We start from the raw sequence: 22363 nt of genomic DNA, 5'->3' as shown, positions 1-22363 counted from the left end.
TCACTGGCAGCCGCCGGCGCGCTTCCATGACGCAACCCACGGGGCGAGGGAAGATGGCAGCGCGGTTGAGGGGTTTAGTTTGGGCCAGCCGGCCGCTGCTGCCGGTGGTCCAAACTTGGGACCTCCACGCGCGGCGCTGGGTCCGGGCGCTGCGGCGGAGCCCCGTGAGAGTGGTGTCTCCATCCGGACAGGTGGTGGAACGGAAGCCCGGTCCTGGGAAGCAGCCCCGTAGAGCGGCGGCTGAGACCGGTCCCCACGAGCCGCGACGGAAACCGTCGCTTCAGGTGCCTCCATCCCAGAAGCCCTGCACCTGGGAAGATTCGGGGCTTCGCTATGATAAGGCTTTACCCGGAGACAGAAGGCTGAGGTGACTTGTTCCTGAGACTTGTCATGTATTCCCGTTTCTCTTTCCATTTCTTTTCCCGCCTGCCAACCTCTTTCCTCCTTTTGGAGGAGTTCTTCCACCAGAATCCATTGGTTTTTATAACGCATGGAGGGCAGAATAAGTGTTTTCCTTGGAATTCATTTGTTAATGTCTATGAAGTTCTTTCTGTTTGTTAAAACTAGGTGTGTCTCGGTAACAAGGATGTTGGTAATTAGCCCGTCTTTTTGTTTCCACCCACAGCAGTGTAATGACAATTGTTAAGTCCAGGCCATTTCGGGAAAAGCACGGGAAGATCCTGCTGGAAGGTCGCAGGCTGATTGCAGATGCTCTCAAGGCTGGTGCTGTACCGAAAGTTTTCTTCTTTAGCCGTCTGGAATACCTAAAGGAGCTGCCCATTGATAAGCTGAAAGGTGTCAGCCTCATTAAGGTGAAATTTGAAGATATCAAGGATTGGTCCGACCTAGTAACACCACAAGGAATAATGGGTCAGTGGTTACAGTGTGTCACCAGAAGTAGAGACCTAGGATCATTTGTTCATAATTATCTTAAGGCAGCAAATTTTACTTAAATTCAAAATGTTATTACCTAACCTTTTCTTGAGACACCCAGAAAAATACAGTTCTCAAATCTGTGCATCTTGTAGTATTTTCAGTGGAAGCTGAAGCCAGTTTTTTTGGTCATCGTTTGAATTATAGTTCTTGAATATTATATATTCTCCTTGAATATTATATATTTTTAGGTCACTTCTTCAACCAATAATGTCCAACTACAATTTAAGAAAATGGTTACTAAAAGATTTAGGCCTCTATTTGCACAAGACCACGGCCAGTGTGGTGATAACCTTTCTGTTGTTGACCCCCTTATTCTAGAAGCAGGTGTAAGCAGTAAGCTGCAAGCTGTTACCCTGTTTAGCCCATTGAACAGGAAACTGTGTCTTCCTTTGGTTGACTCTAACTTAAGATTCTTTTTTTCAAGTTTTTTTTTTTTTAATGTTTGTTTATTTTCTAGAGAGAGAGAGAGAGAGAGACTAGGGGAGGGGCAAAGGGAAAGGGAGACACAGAATCCAAAACAGAGTCCAGGCTCTGAGCTGTCAGCACAGATCCTGATATGGGGCTCAAACCCACGAACTGTGAGATCGTGACCTGAGCTGGAGTTGGACACTTTAACCGACTGAGCCACCCAGGCTCCTCTAACTTAAGATTCTAATAGATGGTGGTGTCTATTAGCACTTAGAAAGTCTTTTTTCTAAAAATTAAAAAAAAAAAAAAAAAAAAAAAAAAGAAAAAGCCTTTTTTCTAAATATGGGAAGTCTAAATATATCTTTTTGACATTGGAATTATATTTTTGATCTGAGAATTGAATGGCAGTAAATGTAGAGGTTTCTCTTGGATAGTAAGGGACAGTTGGGGTAGGAGAAGTTATCTTCCAAGATTCTAATGTTTAGGCCAGGGTCTCTCATACCAGTTGTGCATGTGTTTTCCTGTAGTGGGTAAAGTGCAGCTATTAGTTGGGAGAGGAAATTTGGGGACTGTCTCTTACTCTGTAACCCATCAAGTCCTAGGGACCTGTGACCCTACACGCAGAACTCTCCCCTAGGGTGGGGATTTGGACTGCTAAAGTCCTCCACCCTAAGTATCCGTGCTCTTGTTAGCTATACTTCTAATTCCCTTCTCTATGCTACAGCACAAGTATCATTCATTTTTATCCTGCTGGCCACTTTGGGCACATGTGTTGATAGCGGCTAGCCCATCCTGGACTTCTGTAGCCCTCCTTGTCGTTATGACTGCCTTTCATCGTTTTGTGTCTTTTAAAAATATATATTATTTAGCTTACCCTTTTATTTCATATTTGAGAGGTGGAGTAAAGGGAGAAGGAGATAAGACTGTCAGGCTTCTGGCACATCTCTGAATCCAGTAACGTAAGTAGGGCTTCTAGCAGAGTGTTCTCGTCACTGCAGCTGTCCAGGTAGAAATTAAAGGACTTCAAGGGGTGCCTGGGTGGCTCGGTCTGTTAAGCGTCTGACTTTGGCTCAGGTCATGATCTTGTGGTTCATGGGTTCCAGTTCCATGTCAGGCTCTGTGCTGAAAGCCTGGAGCCTGCTTCCGATTCTGTGTATCCCTCTCTCTCTCTGCTCCTCCCCTGCTTGTACTCTGTCTCTTTCTTCCAAAAAAAAAAAAAAAAAATTAACAAGAAAAGAAGTTAAAGGACTCTAAGTTCCCCTGCTGTTGTGACTCTTAGGTGCAGGATCTTTTTACCACATACAGATACCTAATAGGGAAACCATTCCCTTCCCTTCATTGATGGGTTAGGTATAGGTCTGTATTCTTGGTGTGAATAAATTGGAATAGCCTTTGGGGAGGACAGTTTAGCAGTATCTATTAAGAGTGCTTGAGTCACCTGGCTGGCTCACTCGGGAGAACATGTGACTCGATCTCGGGCCATGAGTTTGAGCCCCATGTGGGGGTAGAGATAAATATTAAAAAAAAAAAAAAAAAAAATGCACACACACCATATATTAATTTTACTTGCAAGTGTTTTTCATAGAGAAAAGTTTGGACATATGCATAGAGAGGTATACAGGGATGTTCACTGCAGGGTTGTTTATAATAGGGAAGTGGAAAATAATCAAATTGTCAGTTGGGGAAGAACTAAATAAAGGTGGTATGTTCATGTTACAAGATAACATGCACATAAATAAATCAGGTAACTCCAAATGTATTGACATGGCAAGTTCTCTAAGACATCTCCTGTTATAGAATTGAATAAGTAGTTTACAGGATAACACATAGAGTATGAATTTTGTATGTGAAAGAAAAAAAGCACCTGTATATGGGTAGACATTTATATATGTACGTAGATGCATGGAACAGGTTCTGAAGGGATCTGTACACTCCCAAGATTGAAAACAGTTACAGGGAGGAGGTGTCACGGGCAGGACTTTTTGTATCGACTTTTTTCAATCAGAATGTATTCATGTAGTACTTACATGACTAAGAACACAGATTGATAAATATCTGAAAAGCCAAATTATCTCCCAGGTTCAAATCAGACAAGTGAACCGCCTGTTTTGTTTCCTCAGGGATCTTTGCCAAACCTGACCATGTTAAGATGACATACCCAGAGACTCAACTTCGCCATTTGCTGCCCTTATTGTTGATTTGTGACAATCTCCGTGACCCTGGGAACCTGGGGACGATTCTGAGATCTGCTGCTGGGGCAGGCTGCAGCAAAGTATTACTCACCAAAGGTCAGAGCACTTGTTTCTGGGTGGATTGGTCGGCCATTTGTAAGTGAGCTGGCTCTGTGGGCAGACATACATGGATTTGAATTTTGGGTCTGCCTCTTATTAGCCATTTGTCTGTGAGCAGTATTCTGAGTGTCATTTCCCTCATCTGTAAAGTGGGCATAACGGAATCTACCTGGTAGGGTTGTTCTGAGAAGTGAGATGGTGCACATGAAGTACTTAGCACTCTGCTTGGCACACGTTAGGTACTTCAGGAAATGTCAGTTATCTTTTAAGATTACTTTGACACCGGCTAGGTTATTAAAGAACTTAAAATCAGGGAAAGAAATACATGCCAGTTTTAACACTTCGAGTCCTTTATTTAATGATCTTGAGTTCCCAAATTGGGGGGCATATGAAGCCTTCCTAAGTGAAGACATTCTGAATCCTGTAAAAGGAGTGTGAATATGAAATTGGGATGCATTTGCCTTAGCCTTAAGATGGGTCAGACATACCCACACAAGTTAGCCTCTGACATTTCTCTCTCCCTCCTCAGAAATTGGGATGAGTAGGCTTGGTTCTAAACAGACTTGCCTAACAGCTGGGACACACCTAAAACACCTATTACAGCTTGCAGGGATGGTGAGAGGGAGAGAGTTCATCGAAAACACTCCAGCTATCATTCACTGTAAACTAATGACACCTGCTGCTGAGACTTGCCTCAGTTGCTCCTTTCACCCCTTCGTCCCAGTCACATGTTGTTGGAATAGACGGGAGTAGATGTAGAGATGGCAGCATGAGAGCTAGGTACTGGGGTTCCATCATCAGTACCCCGCCTACCCACCCCATTGTTGAGATCTCTGAGAGCTGGTGTGGTTTTGGAGATGTACCTATACAATCCAAGTGGTGTGTTTGCCACATCCATGGTGGTGGCTGGTGTATAGGACGAGGGGAAGGAGTAGGGAGCACTTGGCGTGGTGCCCAGTATGGAGGATGTGAGGATGAGGGGGGAAATCCCACTTTGTTCCTTACTCCCCACCAGGGAGAGGGGTCAGACTGGATGGCTCCCCTCATGAGTCTCGGCCCTCTTTTGTCCTCCCCGTTTTGCCTGCAGCCTCTTGACACACAGCCCAACTCTTCTCTCCAGTTCCCTGCAGTGATTGGGAAAGTCTGTGGTTGGCAGTAGGCGTGGGCAGTGTTACATTCTCTGTGTCTTATCTTCCTTTTAAAATTTGGCTTGCCCACTTACTCTGTTCTGAAGTTGGGTTACTTTTTACAGTAATTTCTAATGCAGAGAGTTGTGTTAACAAGTTAGGGGATGGTGGCAGACATGTGATGCCCTGGCCCTGCTGTCTCTCCCAGCCTGTGGTCCTGAGAAAGACCACGCAGAAGTGGCTGGGCTTAGCATGGGTCTGAATATAAAAAATAGTCCTTTTAGCCTTTTTTCTGTGGTGTGAGAGGGTGTGAGGGTGTGTGTGTGTGAGAGAGAGAGGGAGAGAGAAAGAGAAAGCTGTTGCCTTGGCTTTCCATGGATCACTGTAATTGCCTCCCATTTAATTTCCCCTCTCTAGGGTCTTCCCTGCTCTGGTGCAGATTTAACACTGAAGCCAAATGGGTCTTTTTAAAGCATAAACCAGATTCTGTCACTACTTTACTTAAAATCCTTTGATAGCATTATATTGTTTAATGGACAAAGTCCCAAACTCCTCAGCCTGGCATACCCACCCTCCTTTAAGTTGGTCCTTGCCTGCCTCCCTTTCATCTCCCGCTACAACCCCACCCGCTATTGGTCTGATCGCTTTACTTACAGTTTTTGGACTGTGGCGCTCTTCCCCCTTCTATAATTTTGTCCTCTGCCTCAGCCTTTCTTTGACAGCTTCCTCCTATCCTTCAAGATCCAGCTTACTGTCATGTTCTCTGGGACATTTTTCCTGATAGCTCTGCTTCGTACAAGGGATTTTTGCTACCCTAGTAATACTTCTTTTACCTCAATTACTGATATCGTAGTCACGTGTTCAGATATTGTCCGAACACCATCGCCCGTGATACCATGAGCTCCTGGAGGTTGGAGACATTAATGCTCTTTGCCTCTCCTGTACAAGGTCTGGCCCAGGTGTATGGTAAATGTTGAAGGGATGAAGAAAGTCTTGTTTAGCACTAGCAGGAATTCGTCCCTCTAGTCCCTTTGCTGGATGCTGCCATAACTGGGGAGGCAGAGGTCCCAGCCATCCCGAAACTACAGGACATTTTTTGCTTTCTCTCCTCATCCAGAATTAATTTGATTTACTGCAAAGACCCCTTGTCTGGGATGGTTTATAATCTTAATTGGATCCTGTCTCTATTTTCTAGGCTGTGTGGATGCCTGGGAACCCAAAGTGCTACGGGCAGCGATGGGTGCGCATTTCCAGGTGCCCATCGTCAATAATCTGGACTGGGAAACGTTGCCCAACTACCTGCCCACCGACACCCGGGTCTACGTGGCTGACAACTGTGGCCTTTATGCCCAGGCGCACATGTCTAATAAAGCCAGTGATCACGGCTGGGTATGTGACCAACAACTCTCGAAGTTACACAAGTATGAGGAGGAGGAGGAGGATCTAGAACCTGGAGCCAGTAAAGCCTGGCTCCCTGAAGTTGAGGTCCAGAGTTATGACTTGGACTGGACAGAGGCACCAGCAGCTGTGGTAATAGGCGGGGAGACCCACGGTGTGAGCCTGGAGTCCCTGCAGTTGGCCGAGAGCACTGGGGGCAAGAGGCTGCTAATTCCCGTTGTGCCTGGTGTGGACAGCCTAAACTCGGCTATGGCTGCAAGCATCCTGCTTTTTGAAGGGAGAAGACAACTGCGGGTCAGGGCGGAACACGTGAGCAGGGACAGGAGTTACCACTGAGAGGGATCTTGGAAGTCAGTCCTTGATTTGAGGTGGTTCCCAGCTCCTCCTGCGTTGTTAGGAGATAGGCAGAATATGGTAATCAGGCCATATTCAGGAGGCAAGAGGTGGGCAAGATGCCATTATATGATTACTGGAAAAATAAGAATTTCCATGAATTTATGCTTATCTTCAAAAGTAACAAGGGTGAGAATTCTTCCTGAGATCTCCCCCAGCTCCCGAGCCGAACTTCCTCTCGAGAGAGCCCAGAAAGCAAGCATGACTCGTGCCCCAAGTGGTGGCAGAGTGGGATTGCTTTATGTTTAAGGGGAGGGGTTTTTGCAGGAACAATCTCTGGTTGGCTGTGCTCTCCCAGGCTGGTGCCCCACTTTGGTCTGGGCCTGGCCAGGGTCGCACACAAATGTCTGATGCAAGTGGCCCACAGATTGTGCTTGAGACCCTCAATGCCCCGTCAGCTTTTAGAAGGTAGAAGAGCCCACAGCCTTCATACAGGGCTGAACCCACAAAGGCTCGTCCTCCAGCTTCACAGAGGCCATGATGCCTGTCACACCAGCAGGCTAGATCTGGGAGGCAGCTCAGTACTCCTGGAGTCTGTTGGCATTTGTTCTGTCAACACCTTGGAAAAGTGCTAGGAAAACGAGGTCACTAAAGGATGAAGCCAGTGTCCTGCAGCTTTGTCCCTGGATTATTGTTCCTGCTGATTTTTGTTACAAAATAAAGATCAATGACCGAACAACAAACCCTATGCCTTGTTACTGTTAAGAAAAACAAAACAATGCAAAACAGTATACCTGGCACATAATTCTAAGTCTACTTTATCACACTGGGTGAAAGAAGGAAAAGAAATTTACGTCCCATTCACTTCATAGTCAATGGCTTATAACGCCATGCCTTGTGAGTTCTTTTTGCACATTTGTGGATATAATTTAGCAAAGAGGGCAAATTTTCCTTTCTTTAAAATGACTACAGGGGAAGCAACCAGTGATGAGGCTCTGGTTTGTTGAACGATCATGGAAAGTCACTTTCTCAAATTCTTTGCAATTTTAAGGCCAACATACGTTTTTTTGCCATTTCCCCGGAAAATAAGAATTAAAGAAGGAGCAGTATAGGACAGTACACTACACTGGCTGGAAGAGAAGCTGTGAGATGGTTGGCAGAGCGGCCCCTTGACTTTGTGTTGAGTGGAGCGCCATTGACGGTTTCTGCCACAAGGTGGCAGCCGCACTTCAAAACCACTCCCAACCCTGAAGGGAGGGATTTAAGTTATTGAGAAAGGATGGAGTGAGTCTCTGCACAGAGGGCATTTTGCAGGACATTTGTGCTCAGAGGTGCTGAAGTTGGAGACCCATCCAGATTCTCATTCTCAGCAGAATCTGAAGCATAGATGGACACTGGGCCAAAAAACTAAGGGGGAGGTGGACAGAAGTGGGAAGCGGTTGCTGAGCATAACTTTTTCCTTTGAATGGAACTTCTGGGAAAGTAGCTCTGGACAAATATTGATGTCCCCATACGCCTGGAACTCACACTGGGAAGCCTCACCCTGGTTTGCAGCTTCAGGGCAGGGAGTGCTGCAGAGTCCTCTTCCCCCAGCTCGAGGTGAAGATCCTGTCATTAAGGCTCAGAGGATGAGCAGACCTCTGGGGACTGGTTTCCACCAGTTTCACCTGTGACCTCCTACTACTTGCCCCGTGGATCATCGAAACACCAGATGTCCCCTTCTAAGCTGAGTTGCTTTTATTTATTTAACGTTTTTGTTTTTGAGAGAGACAGTGTGATGGTGAAGCAGGGGTGGGCAGAGACAGAGGCAGACACAGAATTGGAAGCAGGGTCCACGCTCCGAGCTGTCAGCACAGAGCCCAATTGGGGCTCGAACCCAAGAACCATGAGATCATGACCTGAGCCCAAGTTGGAGGCTTAACCGACCGAGCCACCCAGGTGCCCCAAGCTGAGCTGCTTTTACCTCCACTTTTGCCATTCTGCCACACGAAAACCCCAGAAACAGCACCACACCAAGGATTCTGTGGCTAGTGCTGAAAACCAGCTGTGCTGCAGGGCCTGGGTGTTCCCTGGGCCAAGCCCTCCCTGCCCCCACTCACTTAAAAAAAAATTCTTTTTTAGGTAACACTCACATAGACATCTTTAAACTCCAATGACTTTCTTCAGTGAATGCACAAAAGTAACAAGCTGGAAGTCAAATGAACGGATGAGCTGTTTATTGCTGTGGGTGACTTAAAGTCTGAACTAGCTTGCCACGTTATGTCTGCAGCTGAGACAGCCTGCAAGCCGGGCCCTCCAGAGCCGCGGCCAACACCCAGAGGCCAAGTATGACTGAAAGTCTGAATACGCTACAGAAGGCATCGGTTCTCTTAACTACGTTTGTTTTCTAGGGGAGCCACCTTCTTCAGCTAAGGCATCATAGTCGGAGGGCCATCCGCAAAGCTGCTGCTGCTGCACAATGCAAGAAGGGAACAAAGGTTGGGGACGAGATGTGGCCGTGACAGGGTCTGGCCTCCCAGCCTCCCTCTTACCTCTGTGATGGGAAGGGGTGGTGCACCTGACTGCAGACTGGCAGAGGGACTTACTTCCACATCCTGTGATGTCCAGAGATTTCTTTTTTAGCCCTGGGTCCTAAGATCATGCCACCTCTTGTATCTTTGTGCTTACCTGTGTTGGGTGACTGACCTGTGTGAAGCATGAACACCCAGGACCCTAGACTTGAGGCTGCCTGCCTCCTTTGGGCTGCACAGACACCTACAGACTTGGGGAGAGACCTTCATGAGTTAGCACGTTATTTAATAGAAATGCAGCAGTCCTTCAGAACAAGTCCTACCCAAATCCAGTTACACATCTTCTAGCCTGGGAAGTATTGCAAGAGTCCAGGGGGCTGTGGAGACACAGTATGCCTTAAATGAAGCAGATTTTCTTCATGCTTTCACATTTGAGACACGCCTAGGACATCCTAACGTTGTATTTCCCCCATCGGAAGGAGAAATCGCAGCCATAAAGTGGACCCAATGTAACATTTTCCTACAAACAGCCTTGGTTCCTGGAAACCACGTCCCTTGCATTATTTACTAACACTGGATAATCAGGAACGAAGCTAACAGATGACAGCCATTTGTCAACAGAGGATTTTCCTTTGAGCAGCCTGCTTGGAAGAAGGCCATGGCGATTCTTGCCCGCTGGGTGTTCGCAAAGAGGGATACAGGTTCAGTGCTCGCTTCTTCAACACCGCCGCTTCAGGGAACTTGACAGACCCTGAGCTCTGGGCCTCTGGGTCAGTCCTCTGTTCACATGGCACCACCCAAAGAGGCCACAGAGGGCACTGCTGAAGCTCCCTACCGGCCACACGCAGCTGTGCCCAGTCCCATCGGGCGAGTGTGGGCTCGCTCCTCCTGGCCCAGGGAAATGACTTATGAACAGGATGTCCCCATGCCTGAGCCTGTGTGACTGAAGGGGGCTGGGCCAGTTGCCTGCTCACATCCCTCCCGGAGCTACGATTCTAAGTCTACATGCGTGCGCACACGTGTGGTGTTCTCCCTGAGCGGACACTGTGACACCTTATTAGGTTCTGCTGATCTATTCTTGGACCGTGTTCTATGTCTAGATCATTGCAGAACTCCGTTTGCTACCCTGGAACAAGGCAGCAGGCGGAGAGAACAGCTTTTTAGTGTCTTTAATTAGGCAAGAGGCAAAAACAAAGTCTGGCTGAAAATTACCACTTGAAGTTTGGCTGATGCCAAAACAGTTCTGGCTCCCTGTGCTTGGATAAGTGAGAGCCATTGAATTGGAGGACATACTTGGAGATGGGGGGAAGCTTCTGGAAAGGAACTTCAGTTGCCCTCTGGCATTTACCGCTGCCCACCGTACATCCCGATTCCAAACACATACCCTTTTTCTTAACCAGATCTTTATTGTTGGGGACAGGTAAAAAATCTCATCTGTCGTGAACACGAGTAGAGTCCGATCTGGAAGTCATTGTGGTGAGCACAGAATCTGGAACCCCAGGGTGGCATTTTTACAGCCACCTTCCTGCCTCAACCTACTGGGGCCTGGTTTCCCTTGCTGCTGATGAAAGCCATTGAATATATCACAGCTGGGGTTTTAACCTGCTTCCAATTAGTGACAAGAATTAAGGTATTTTGGAGCTGCTTAAGAAGCCACCCACTTTGCATCAAGAACCTTTAAGATCTCATGCTACTGAAATGGGTTTTTACTGGCACTGGGAAGTGGTCCTCCACCACCATTTCTCCTCAAAGCTGCCACTATATAAACCTAAAGCTTTTTTTAGTAAACCTTCCCAGTGACCTTAACCTACACACCCACTCTAAAGGGGAATTCTGGTGCCAAGGATCCAATTGACCTTAGTGGCAAGTAGTTCTGTCAGCCCCGTACAGGTCACAGAAGAATCACAGATGACCTGATTTTTCTGCCGCGTGACTTACAGGGACTCCTACCTGGACTTTGTTCCTTCTGCGCCAGAAGATAAGTAGTTGCTAAGAGAGACCACTTTTCCTCCAAGGCTATCATGATATAGGACACAGGCAGAAGTCCAAAGAAATCCATCTTCCAAGTAAGGTTGACCTCACCTTGTCCCCACACCCACCACACTCCCAAGAGCTGGCAGGCCTGGCAGTGGGGCATGTGTGGCGACAACCTCAAGTACAGCACCAAGTTCCTGAGCAACATCCTGGGGCCCAAGAGAGAAAGCAAAAACCTGAGGGCACAGGCAGATGCTCACGACACCCACGTGGGCATCAAGGTGAGCACATTGCCGGGAGGCCGGAAGCCCTGCCCCAGTCAGGGTGCAGGACCAAGGAGCAAGGTCTGTAGGAGTCCAGCATCTGCCGTGCCCCTCAGCACACACACACAGCTATCCCATGAGAAACCTCATGCCTTCAACCAGCACACCAGTACCAAGTACCAGGAAGTACGAAGGGTCCTGGGCAGCATGGCAGGCTAGGCAGCAGGTAGGAGCCAGGCTTGGGATGCAGCCATGATGGGGCAGAAACATGTTTGGAGAGGGATCTCCATTCCAGGGACTGTCCTTCCTGGACATCCTAGAAGACAACGTAGTTTGAGAACTTTGATATGGTGCAACACCTTGTCTCCACACCCACCACACTCCCAGAGGAGACACTGGCAACGTTCCCAGAGAAGCCCCTCCACCCAGCATAGAGCTAGGGTTGAGGGTCTCCAACTGTTGCCCGTTCTTCACTGGGAGACCTGTGTGGGATTCCTTGTTTCTGCAACCGGCCTCCTCAGGCTTCAGAGCACTTGCTCCCCTATGGGGAGGGGATGAGCACCAGTGTCCACAAGAATGCCTGTGAGTGGAGAATCCGCCCTCCACGAGGGCAAGTGGAACCAGGGGAGATGCCAGCCAGAGCTCCAGCAGGGATGTCTGATGCACTAACCCAAAGGAGCTCCCTGGCCTCAGAAGGATCCGGCAGATGACCACGTTAGTTAGTTTCTGCTCTGAAAAATTCTGAAACATAGCTACTAGGAATCCAATGAAAGTCAAGAAGATCTTGTGTGTCTCCCCCCCAACCCCCGACCCCCCAGGGCCCAGCACCACAAGCAAAAAGATTTTTGTTATTAACCACAGGAAAGGCCAAGTCGATAATGTCCAGAGATGCCTGCTTTATTTCTTACTAGGTGATTGCATTTCAGGCTGTGACATCAAGTAACTGTCTAATTACCAGCTAACCTTGTACCTCTGAACTACAAATCAACAGTCCAATTCAGCAAGGGGCAATGGTGTCAACAGCTGACTGGGGGCTGGGTTTTCTAAATCAGTGGTCTTGGCTGACACAATGCTGTCAGCGGAGACAAGGGTGAGGCCTGCCGTCACGTGGAAGACCCTAACACCTGGTTGAGATAGGCCCAAATCCTGTGACTCCCTAGGTAAAGCCCCCACCCCAAGTCCCAAGGACACAGCAGTTGTTACTTTTGTTTTCTGGGATCCAAGCTACCTGAGCTTGCTCAGCAAAGTGGATCCAAAGCGTACTTTTAGTTGACGTGCCCTCTGCTCGCACTGCCACCCTAGGATACAGCTCTTTCTGCAGGTCCTTAGGGAGAAAGCTAGGCTTCTGGTAATTTCTTGTCTCTTTTTAGTTCTGCTTTGAAAAGAAAAGAGGGATGACAGAGGTAACCAAAGGTGGTCACAGGCACCGCGGCAGAGTGGGCCGAGTGTCAGAGGTCTGTGCTGGGTGAGGTGGGGCACCTCCAAGAACACAGGGCTGGGTGCCTCTTCTCGGGAAGATGTCCAAGGGGAAGAATTAACAAAATTCCAAGACAGTAGAGGCTGTTTGTACAAGAAGGCAGAAACTTGGAGAAGGTAAGATGAAGGAAAAATGTAAGGAAAAAAATCACATGGTAGGAGCTCAGAGTAAGCAATTACTACATGAATCATTACCATAGCTACTCTTTCTCACCAGAAAAGAACACAAGCTTCCTTTGAGATCGTGAAATCCCCGGCCCAAGAACCGACTGCCAAGCTGGTGTTTTTCCCTCACACCAAGAGGGAGAGTCACTAGACGAAGTCACTTAGGAAGGGATGTTCTCACCAGCAGCTCTAGCCTGAGGCGAGCAAGGCTGCGGCCCTTTCCCTGCTCCACCTGCATGTACGTGTGTCACTGAGCTGTCCTGGGCCCTGTGTGTGCATGCTGACACCAGAGGCTGAGCCAGAGCACCAGCGCACCGTCCCTTCACACTCGCTCGGCAGAAGAATGCCTGGCAAACACTGCTCCCAGAGCTAGTGACAGAGTGTGATGCAGTCCTGGCTCTGGCCGGGTTATGCCAGCCCCGTGAATCCCAGGCCGAGTCTCCAAACATGGTGGGTTCTTCTGCTGCTGAGAGGATGTGCACCTTAGGGTGCTAGCTGAGGAGTTAATGCAGAAAACAAGGCACCACAGAGAGGTTGGACACTTGGGTTGTGTGATTCAGGACACGCCGGAAAAGTCCAAGGGTGGAGGGAAGAAAGGGGAGGAGGAAGAGGAGAAGACCGAGTTTTAAATAACGTCTCCTGAGGCCGGAGCCCCACTAGATGGGCTCTGGTTTGAGCTTTTCTGCTAGGAAGTCATTCACAAAGGCCTCCACAATGGCAGGGGTGATCTCCTCCACGTCCATCACGTACTTGGCCCGGGCTGACATGTCCAGAATGGTGAGCAAAGGGGCCGCCTCGGGCAGGTTGGTGTAGTCTCGCAGGGAGTCAGTCATGTCATCCTGGAAGTCACCAGAGGGAGAGAAAACAGTACATTTTCAAGAAGGAGGCTAGAGAGTCCCCAGAACGCAGCCACTCCATTGTCCTGAAGAGCGGGCGGCTGTCCGGAAACGATGGGCTCTCAGAACAGGGAGCAGTGGACTCTGCCCCGCCTGGGGGAGGGGAGGGTGCTTTGTAAAGTCCTCTCTGCATCTCCCCAAACCACCAGAGAAGTCCTCTTTCTTCATTAGCACAAAAGCAACTTTAACATGCCCTCTGCTTTGTAAAAATGTGATGTCTTCTGGTCACTTACTTTTGCAACTGCCTCTCAATTATTGGCGGCCCCACTATGGATATCTGAGGCCAACCTAGCCAACCTTCAACTCCGGAACGTCTTTAACAGAAACAGATCACTGTCCCCACCCCACCCCTGAGGTTTTGGGGGTGAAACTGCACAGCCAGTAGAAAAGACAGGGCTACTGCAGTACTTCCTGAGGCTTACATGGGTGGCTGCATTTATCATACATTCCCAGTGACTGTCCAGATGAATTTGCCTTATTAAGTAGAACGGCAAACTCAGAAACCCAAAGATAGGAGACAGACCTGTAAGGGAGCAACCATTTGAGATTACCTTTCGTGCACCCGACCCCCATTTGGTAGGGAACAGGAAATGGACTCTACACAGCCACCCCGACCCAAGTCACCCTGCAGAGGAAGGGCCTGGGGTATTCCTGGCCTTAAACGCTGGCGAATAGGAGGTATGAGATTGACTGCTCACTGGTTTCTGAGACAAAAACAAAACAAAACAAAAAACAACATTCCATTCTCAAAGGGCAAATCTTTAGGAAGATGATTAGTGATCGTCTTTTCTCCCTACCCCAGAAATGGCATGCACTTCCAGCAATGGCGATGAGGGATTCAGCACCTCTGGCACTGTTCACCCCACTCAGGCCCTCCATGTGGGTTAATAAACAACCTTCATGATAGACAGAGGGGAGACACCTGGACAAATACTGTGTATCGAATTCCCATTAGGAGGCCTTGGCCAGCTGAGCACAATGCTGCGTCCCCTCCCCTCTCCCTCTGTGCAAACCACAGGGAGATGAATTCAATATCTACTAAGGCTTCAGAAGGGATGACCTCCACCTGGCAGAGTGGAGGGGCTCAAGATAAACACCCTTAGCCCCAGGAGGAGCGGGAGAGGGCTGGAGTCCTGGCTCAGAGGTGCTTGGTCAGTGCTTGATGTTCCCACACCCCAGGACCATCCCCTTCCACACAGCCTTGCTTCTGAGCATGAGGACGAGAACTGGACCAAGACAGCTGCCAAGGTCAGGATCCCAGGTGAAAGGCACAGGAAGGACGAGGTGGCCAGGTGGCAAGATGGAGCAGTGGATGACCCTGTCAGACCCTCCTCTGTCCTAGACCCTTCCCTCCAGGCCTGGGCCTGGCCACCTGCCAGACCACGTGGGCAGCAGGAGGGACATCACTGCCTCTGGAGTCACACTGACCTCACGTTCAGTCCTCTGTGCCACCTACTTAATGTGTGACTTTGAGAAGTCATTTTTGTGAGCCCAGGTCTTGTCCCCTGCAAAATGGGTCTAAGAGCAGCTCGCACAGGGACGAGGCGTGAGCGGTCTGTGCTCTCGAAGCCTCACTCATCTGTGAGATGGTAATGACCCCATCCCCAGTCAGAGAGGTGAGGAGCAGGTGGGATGGTGCCGGTGGTGCTTGTCTTGGTGCCTGCTACACAGAAAACCCGCAAATGCGCCTTTTCAGCCACATTTCTAAAGCAGTTACTGGAGCTCCCCAGCCCCAGCCCTGCCCCTGGCTCGGCCCCTGCTGTCCTGCACCCATCTTTTCTGTCTCAGCCATCTGAAAGGGGTTAGAGTTCAATAAATTCAGAGCAGCTTCCATTTGTGCTTTGTGTAGAGCGGGCTCGTGTAGCCCCAAGGCAGGACCCTGTGAACCTGTTTTGTTCCCTCCGCCCCACGGCAGAGCGGGGTGACTTGAGCTGCCTGTGAGGGACCCAGTGGGGCTTAGGAGGGGTGGCTGTTGAGGAGGTGATGAATGGGTGGTGGTTGGGGGTCTGGCCTCATTGTCTCTCCTGGGATCCAGACAACACAGTGTGAAACGAGCGCTGGGCTCTGACCAACTGGGGATGCAGATGGGTGGCAGGAGGGCAGGGGGCTTCAAAAAGTGTGTCTGTCAATAGCTTCCGGCCGGCGCCTGGGGTTGGGGGGGGGGGGGGGAGGAGGGGGGGGAGGGGGAGGTGGCGGAGCATGCGTGGACTGGCTTCCTGGGGGCGGGGACTACGGCCATCTTGCAGGGATTTCCCCCATCTGCAGGATGGAGGCTCAAGCACCAGGGTGGGCAGGCACCCGGCTGAGGCCTTCTCACGCTGTGTAAAGTCCTCCGCTCAGCCCATCCCAGCTGGAGGCCTTCAAGGGACAGGTCTTGGGCGAAAAGAGCCTAGGACAGCAGCAGTTTCCCACCTGAGCACCCTCCCCGGGCTGGCTGGGGAACAGATCCGAGTCGAGGCCCCCAGTCAGGATGCCTGCAATGGGGGAGAGCCCACTTTGCAGGTCAGGGCGGAGGGACTAAGTACTGATCACAATCTTTGTGGCTGCCACTCGTGCTAGCGGCCTGGGTAGTAGACTGCCAGAGGCAGCGCTGTCCCCGGAGGGCCTCCTGCTGCTCTGAGGCTGCCAAGCAACAACGAAAGGGAGGAAGGTGCAGCAGGGACCATGCTGGATGACACCTTTTCATGCCACGGTTGTCTGTGGGCTCCTCACCCCAGATCCCGGGGCCCCTTCGAACATCCCCTAGGGTCGCATCGCTCATGTTCTAAGAGTTGGCCAGCCGAGCAGCCCGCGGCCCAGGCCCCAGTGCACTCACCTCCCCCGCGACAAAGAACAGAAGTGGCGCCTCCTCCTCTTTGGCTTTGTACTTGGCAATGATCTTCTCGGCTATTGGCTGGATCAGTTGCTTGGCTGCCTCAGACTCCCCATCATCCTCAGAATCTGTAATGGAGAAAGAGAGACACGAGAAGCACTAGTTTGTGGAACAAACAGATGGAGTGGTGTCCCCTGAGGGAGCTGGGTCCTGGGCCCTGGGCCCGAAATGCCCATCCGGGGAAGCCCCTGAATGGAAACAAAACGTCCCCTGGGACACAGGCCTCCCCTCCTGGGTGCACGAGGGTGTGCTTGCAGCACATTCGCACCACTGCGTGCTGAACTTCCCCTGAGCCAGGATATGAGGTCCTTGTAGCTCTTCTCTCAATCACAGAATCACAGCATGACCTCAGATCTGACCTCCTATCAAAAATGGCAGGACTGATGGTGGCAGTGGGGTGCCCCTGAGGCCGTGGAATGCCAGCTTCAGGGCTAGCCGGACTCTTCTGGGAGAGGATGGAGTGCCTGTGTGGGAGGGGGCCTGCCCAGGTGTCCGGAGTCCCCTTTAGTCACCTCTTGCCTCCAGGGAAAGAGCAGCTTGGGAGCAGCCACACACAGGGGCCCTGGGGCTCACTCCTGATGGAGCCTGTAGCCCAGAGCAAGAGCAAGAACAACACCCCTAGGGACAAAGCGGGAAGGAGAGACAGGTAGCAGGATTTGCACCTAGAAATGCCACATTGCGCAAGGGGCCCTCAGCCTGAAGACTTGGCAGGACTTATTCTAGATCTACATCTCATCAGCTCTGTGACGCTGGGAACTCGCTTTATCTCTCTGGAACCTTCTCATATCTTCTCAGATGGCCAGTGAGCCGCAACTGTCCCTAAATTCAGAACTGTGTCCCAGAGGCCCCAGGATGTGGGTGTGGGAGCAGGCAGTAGGCGGGAAAGCCCCAAGGACAGTGATTCCCCAGGAGGCCTCTGTTCTTCAAGCACAGGGGCCAGCTTACAAGTCAGTTTGTTTAAGAATCCCCTTGAGTCTGCTGATTGGCTCCCATACCAGACTTCCAGAGCACAGGGTAGGATATGCCCCCCCAGTGGCATCTCAGCCATGACCCTCATACCCCAGATTATTTGGGGAGTTGGAGCTGAGCAACACAGCCCAAGGCAGAGGGTGAGGTGGCCCTTGGCCAGCAGTTGCTCTGTTTGCAAAAGGAACCAGGGTCATCCCACAGGGCTGCAGGGAGCCTGGAGTGGATGTTCTGGTGTTCCCCTGGCCCCCAGAGCAGTCACCCACTGAGCAGAGAAGACACTGAGGGGGGTACGCAGAGACAAGGCCCTGAGGCTGGGGTGGGGGGCTTCGGCCCAAGGGGGCCCAGCCCCTGCAGCTGCTGTGCACGCAGCCCTGCCTCCTCCCAACAATGGGTCTGTTGGAGGGGGGCCGGGCTCCAGCCTGACCTATTCTTCCCAGCTGGCAGTCGAGGAAGGAAAGCACAGCGGCAGCTCTCAAAGCCCCTCCTGCAGGGGCAGAGCCATGAATAAATCATTGGGGTCAAAAGCAAGGCTGCCGGGAGAGACAAAGGCCCAGGCTCAGCATTGTTGGCATTGTTCAGGATGGAAAGAAGCTGCAGGATGGACACCCCCCACGTGAGGTCTGTCTTGTCCAGCCCACCCTGGGGCTCCTGCTGGGGCTTCATACCTACAAAAAGGACGAGGCAGGGGCCCTCGTTGAGCTGCACGGCATTGGAGTCGGAGAGCTCCAGCACAGGTTTGGGGTGCCACGGGAACTCCCTGCAGTCCTCATCGTTCAGCACCTCCACGCGCCCCTGCCGAGTGATCACTTCCCCCTGTGGGTCCAGCACAATGAGGGTGGGGATGCCTGTGAGGGAGAGAGCTCACTTGAGAGTCCAGAAGTGCTGGGACAGAATCCAGGCTCAGCCACTGACCAGCCATGGGACTCCCTCGGGTCTGCCCGCAACTTGTCCAAGAAACCGGGCAACTCACTTCACCCCCTGGCTTCAGTGTCCTCCACTGCAATGTGGTAAATGGACCGCGGCACCCTCCTTCCCATCTTTGTAAAGATCAGCGAGGTCATGCACTTAAGGAACTCAGCACAGGGTCTTGGCACTTAGAAGCACTCAACTAAATCCTAAAGAGATCCCAGAGAAGCAGGAGACGCCCCTGCCACCTGCAGGGTGTGAAAACACACCCCCACACAGCGTACTTGCTGCCCACATAGGCCAGCACAAATCAACCCAGGCAAGGGGAGTCCACACACAGGCTGGCAGTCCCACCAGTGTGAGCACAGAGGCTGGAGGAGGGGAGGAGCCTGGGGCAGGGGCCACAGCAGAACAGGGGACAGCCGGCTGCTAGTGAGCCAGGGGCCCCACCTCCATCTCCAGCCCTGCTGCCTGGGGAGGTTCTGAGGGGGACAGTCCCTAGAGGGAGCATGCTGACGGCAATGCTGCCACCCCCACTTTAGAGTCCTGGGCTGGAGTAAGAAATGCAACACAGAACTCTCCTCCACAAACAGCACGCCCCACCCCCCTGCCCATAAAGCCTCAAGTGAAAAACCAGGAAAAAAACCCATCCTGGGTTACACTCGCATTTGGGATTTCCACCTCCTTGCTCTGCGTACCCTGTTCCCTGCTGCCTCTCCTCCAGCCAGGATACCCCCTACCAACCGCAGCCCATAGCCCTTTTGGAGACACTTGTCTCTCCACTACTGGCAGCCACTCCCCTCACCCCCTCCTAGCCAGCCACCTCTCCTCTGGAGCTGACCAGAGCTTTTTAATTTTCTATGGGCCAGCGAGAGCCGTAGCAATTTAATATTTATAGATTCCAAAGCATTCAGTGAGTAATTTGCTCCACTGACATTTTGCTTCTCTGTGGGGGAGGGTGGGGACAGCGAGGGACCCGGAATGTGGTCCTAGTGTTTTGTTACCCGGCGCGGCTGCTGGCGCAGCAGGCATGCAGTGGTGGGCCTGTCTTCAAAAGGACTTAAATGAGTCCATGATGTTCACACCTATTAGAAGTAGCTTGGCATGCTGGAGAACAAGTCCAGAGAGAAATGGGCTCCGGAGAACTGCCGTTCCCACCGCACCACACACAAATGCATGCAGCCAGGGCTCCTGGGGGCTTTCAGGACACTATCAGCTGTCCAGGCCTCCTGAGTTGGGAGTCACGCAGAGCCTACGGGCGTTTCCAGCCCCATCCTCACACCTGCATGTTAGCCTCCAGGGGCCTGGGTTCCCCAGCCCCGAGGATTGGGCTGGGCCTGAGTCAGCAGCCTGAAGGGGCTGGGGGCCACGATGGGGGCCTCCCATCGCCACGCCCCATCTCAAATATGCTTTGGCTAAGTTCTTCAATCAGAGTCGGTGTGGTTCTGACATAGGGCAATTAGGAGTGTTGGGTTAAACCAGGGCCTGCCCACTGCTAATATTAGACACAGCAGCCAGCCTGTTTGTAGCCCAGACGTAGGATGCTAAGTTGTTCTGTGGAAGACGGACAGCCACAGAGGACAGAGAAGGGAAGAAAAGTAAAATCTGAAGGCAAAGAAACCCAGTTCCTGGTTTGGTGCCTCAGTTTCTCCAAGGGACTACTCTAAGGGGCCTTCTGTGTTACCACGGCTGTAGCCTCTCTGAAGTCCTCGCTGGTGGGGACCAGCAGGGCAAGGACATGGAGCCCCTGTCTGGTTGCTCAGGGGTCCTCAGCTGATTCCACCAAGGAACAGCACCCCTGGGCCTTGGCTCTCCCCACCCCTTGCCTACAGCTACACAAAAGCAAAGTCCCCACTCGTATTTGTGCTTTGACACCAAAGCCCACGTCTAAGAGCCTAAGGTAACCAGGTGTGTGTGACTGTCGTACATCAGCAGAAAGCAGCTTGGTAAAATGCCCACAGTCAGACTGCAAACCCAGAGAAGCCCCTTTCTGGCACATGCACTGGGCCAGGCCCCTCTGCCATCATGCCCGGCCCTAGAGCCTTAAGTGTGTGTGCTCCCCTCCAGGGGTGACCCGCAGGAAGAATGGGAGAGCTGTCTTAGCACATCTGCTCAGCACTAGCATGGCCCATGCTACTCCACTTCCTCCCCATAATAGACGGCTGCGGGAGGCACGATTAATCCTCTTTTCACGGACAGCCAAGTTACCTACCTAAGGTCATCCGGCCACAAGTGGCCAAACTGGGACAGGACCTCCAGTCTGCCTATTGCAAAAGCTGCTACTTTTTCTAACTGGCCACTGCCAGCAGGGGCTCTCGCGGGTAGGCAAGGGAAGGCCCCCGGCATCCAGTTTTCTGCACCAGCAGCCGCCCTCCTCTTCCTCCTCAAGGCCACAGGGAAGGAGGCTGAGACCGCAAATCATCTCTTCCCTTTCCTCCCCCACAGCATACATTCCCGGCGCCCCTGAAACGGGTTCCCGGAAGCAGAGACTTAGAAGGAGAAAATAGGGCAAAGCCCCTAACGGGAAACTGAAAGGGAATGGAACATTTCTTTTTTTTTTTTTTTTTCAACATTTTTTTTTTTATTTATTTTTGGGACAGAGAGAGACAGAGCATGAACGGGGGAGGGGCAGAGAGAGAGGGAGACACAGAATCGGAAACAGGCTCCAGGCTCCGAGCCATCAGCCCAGAGCCCGACGCGGGGCTCGAACTCACGGACCGCGAGATCGTGACCTGGCTGAAGTCGGACGCTTAACCAACTGCGCCACCCAGGCGCCCCGGAATGGAACATTTCTAATCGATGCCTTTGTGCGAAATAACTTTGGCGGCACCAGTGAGGGGCTTCTCCGAAGGAAATGCAAAGGGAGCACGCGTCATCTCTGCCTGAGCTTCTGGTTCCCCAGCTGGGGGCGCTGGAGTGGCTGGGGGGAAAGTACGGTGAGAATTCCAAGGCAGATCCAGGCCACCCACTTCACTTCTTGGAGCCTCATTTCCATGGCCGCCACAGGGGGTAGAGACAGTCTCCTATCTCAGTGGGTGTCGGGAGCAACAAACAAGATGACAAGTATAAGATGCTGAAAGCGTTTTACGATGAGTACTCCAGAAGTATTAGCCCCTCTTATAAATAAGTTCATTATTTTTTAAGTAATTTTTTAAGTTTAGTTTTTAATTTATTTTGAGAGAGAGACATAGAGAGCAAGAGGGAGAGAGACAGAGACAGAGACAGAAAGAGGGAGAGAATCCCAAGCAGGCTCCGCACTGCCAGCACAGAGCCCAATGTGGGGCACCAACTCATCTACCGTGAGATCGTGACCCGAGCCGAAGTCAAGAGTCGGACGCTTAACTGACTGAGCCACCCAGGCGCCCCTCGTTATTATGATTTGTGGTCATCCTAGGTTGATTATGTGGCTCATGAGAAGGCACAGGTACAGAAAAGACTGGTGCCTTGCTCTCGTGAGATACACAGAAACCTTGTGCTGGCCGGAGGAGGCTAACTAAAGAAACAGAAAACAGAGACAATGTCCACGCTGCAGCGAGCATCCTAGGAACCGTGTGACGTCTACCACACATGGGGTTGGTGTTCGTTTACTTGCACCAGGCCAAGCGTAACCTTTGGGTGAGGAACAAACACCAGTGCTCCTAGAGAGAGCTTCTGCCTCAAGCCCCCTGCCCTGGGGAACTGGGCTGGACCACGAACAGTGCCCCAGAACCCCCTGCACAGTCTCTCTCAAAACCTACAGAACAAAGACCAAGGCGGGAAGGCCTGCTCCAAACGGTTTCCTCCTGGGAGGAGCTTTTCTGTGAATATTTAAAACAATCTCAAAGACATGTGTACTGAGC

The 22363-nt window shown here is 51.3% G+C and overlaps 2 protein-coding genes across 3 annotated transcripts in view; one reads left to right on the top strand and one right to left on the bottom strand.

Moving 5' to 3' along the window:
* The first annotated feature begins 23 nt into the window (after positions 1-23).
* On the top strand, positions 24-7236 carry MRM3 (mitochondrial rRNA methyltransferase 3). Of its 2 annotated transcripts, XM_058705410.1 has the most exons (4): positions 24-367; positions 626-870; positions 3465-3632; positions 5958-7236. In XM_058705410.1, exons 1-4 carry the CDS (start codon positions 27-29, stop codon positions 6494-6496), a joined length of 1293 nt encoding a protein of 430 aa, XP_058561393.1. In that variant the 5' UTR covers positions 24-26; the 3' UTR covers positions 6497-7236. The 2 variants fall into 2 exon arrangements, with proteins under 2 accessions (XP_058561393.1, XP_058561394.1); XM_058705411.1 differs by lacking the exon at positions 24-367 and having other exon boundaries at positions 674-812.
* A 4880-nt stretch (positions 7237-12116) lies between these two features.
* The window catches only part of NXN (nucleoredoxin), a 161109-nt gene continuing 150862 nt past the window's right edge, over positions 12117-22363 (bottom strand). Inside the window, exons 6-8 of the mRNA XM_058705409.1 lie at positions 18284-18463; positions 16593-16717; positions 12117-13720 (exon numbers count right to left, since the gene is read on the bottom strand). Of these exons, the coding sequence (XP_058561392.1) occupies positions 13538-13720; positions 16593-16717; positions 18284-18463 (488 nt within the window). The 3' untranslated portion in view covers positions 12117-13537. The remainder of the gene's footprint in view (positions 13721-16592; positions 16718-18283; positions 18464-22363) is intronic.

The sequence above is a fragment of the Neofelis nebulosa genome, chromosome 16, assembly GCF_028018385.1.
Source record: "Neofelis nebulosa isolate mNeoNeb1 chromosome 16, mNeoNeb1.pri, whole genome shotgun sequence".
In the NCBI taxonomy this organism is placed as follows: Eukaryota; Metazoa; Chordata; class Mammalia; order Carnivora; family Felidae; genus Neofelis; species Neofelis nebulosa.
The sequence above is the reverse complement of the archived record's forward strand: the minus strand, read 5'-3'. Positions and strand labels throughout refer to the sequence as shown.